Below are 1,893 nucleotides of genomic sequence, written 5' to 3'. Positions count from 1 at the left end.
TCATGATGTACTCTGCATATAGGTTAAATAAACAGGGTGACAATATACAGCCTTGACAAACTCCTTTTCCTGTTTGGAACCAGTCTGTTGTTCCATGTCCAGTTCTAACTGTTGCTTCCTGACCTGCATATAGGTTTCTCTAGAGGCAGGTCAGGTAGTCTGGTATTCCCATCTCTTGAAGAATTTTCCACAGTTTACTGTGATCCACACAGTCAAAGGCTTTGGCATAGTCAATAAAGCAGAAATAGATGTTTTTCTGGAACTCTCTTGCTTTTTCCATGATCCAGCGGATAATGGCAATTTGATTTCTGGTTCCTCTGCCTTTTCTAAAACCACCTTGAACAGTAAACAGGGAACTCTAGCAGCCATTTCTGAGAGACCAAAGCCTAAGCATAGGAAAATCACACAACACAGTCAGCTGACATCTGGACATCCCCAGAATAACAATAACAAAATGTTGAGGATACATCCTCTAGTGTCAGTGTGTAAGAAATATTACACTGATCTTGGGTGTTGACTGAAAAAATATGCTCACAACCTGAAAGTAGAGAGCTGTTCCATTCGATGAGAATTTTTAGGACTTCAAGCCAGGGAGGCAGCATCTCAAGTAGCCCTGAGAAACTGCTCTGAGAGGTGCGGGATGGAGTCAGATTATATAGAAGTTTGCAACAAAGGGAGAAGATAGTCTGAACATCGAAGATTACTGGTAGTTAAGGAAAACCAGATATCTCACGGTAAGAAATTTAGCTCTCTTCTATGTATGGGAGAAGAGGGCATGACAGCCCACTCCAGTATTCTTGCCTGGAGAATCCCATGGACAGAGGACCCTTGGCAGGCTACAGTCCATGGAGTTGCAAAGAGTCGGACATGACTGATGTGACTTAGCAGGCACACATGCACGTCTGGGAAGATGCAAGCATCTGGACTCACTGAATTCATTCCTTTCACATGCACCTCAGCTATCTGGGGCCAGTAATCCTGCATTTTCACATCCCCAGCTGCCCACTCCCTCATTCCTGTCTGTAAGGAATGTCGTGTCGGCAGCTATACCACAGGGATTGTTCTTTCTTTTGGGGGCCCTCCGGGTTGAGAAATTCCCATTTGGAGGGCCAGAATCATAGATGGCTGTGAAATCCTTGTTTATAGATATGGCAAGAGATATTCCATTTCACTGACTTTTAAAAAAATTTTTTTTCCTTTGCATTCTTCTTCAGTCGCTGGCAATCTTGGTGCTGCCTTGTCTGTGTTGGTAGCTGGCTTCTTTGAAATACACAGAAAGCATTTCCCTCCAGTGGAGCAACTTCTTTCAGGCAAGGCTGTCACCGTCTCCTCCATGGCCTGGTCCCACCTCGTTCTTCAATACGTTTTACTCAGAGTGGCTGAAACCCTGGTCAACCCAGCATGTGAGTAATAATTTTTTTCACCTCCTGTTGGAACATACTGAGTCTTTACTCGGAGTTCATTGCTTCAGGTGGTTGGAAATCTGATCCTGCCCCAGAAATTTCCCACAATGCTTCACAACAAGCTTATGCATCATCCTCATTTAAAAAGAAATTACAGTTTCTCTTTGTTCTTTTACCACATACAGACAATGATTAATTCTACCTGAAGTTGATAGGATGGAATGGAAGATTTACTAATCTGGTTAAAGGTAGCAATCATTTGGTCAGAAACAGGAGAAAATTCTGCTAAAACTTAGAAGATAAGACCGATATGTAATCTTTCCTCTGATCTTCTCCCTGCCCTCTTCCCACCCTGTCCCTCTCATTCATAAACTCACTTATATACTCCCTCCAAAAATGACAATTGTAGTGTACGTTGAGAGTATCAGATCAGATCAGATCAGTCGCTCAGTCGTGTCCGACTCTTCGTGACCCCATGAATCGCAGCACG

The 1,893-nt window shown here is 43.3% G+C and overlaps 1 protein-coding gene across 1 annotated transcript in view; it reads left to right on the top strand.

Moving 5' to 3' along the window:
• The window catches only part of SLC15A5 (solute carrier family 15, member 5), a 97,191-nt gene that overhangs the window by 47,634 nt on the left and 47,664 nt on the right, over positions 1 to 1,893 (top strand). Inside the window, 1 exon segment of the mRNA XM_010858745.1 lies at positions 1,215 to 1,403. Within this exon segment, the coding sequence (XP_010857047.1) occupies positions 1,215 to 1,403 (189 nt within the window).

The sequence above is a fragment of the Bison bison genome, unplaced genomic scaffold (genome assembly GCF_000754665.1).
Source record: "Bison bison bison isolate TAMUID 2011002044 unplaced genomic scaffold, Bison_UMD1.0 scf7180017864390, whole genome shotgun sequence".
Lineage (NCBI taxonomy): Eukaryota > Metazoa > Chordata > Mammalia > Artiodactyla > Bovidae > Bison > Bison bison.
The sequence above is the reverse complement of the archived record's forward strand: the minus strand, read 5'-3'. Positions and strand labels throughout refer to the sequence as shown.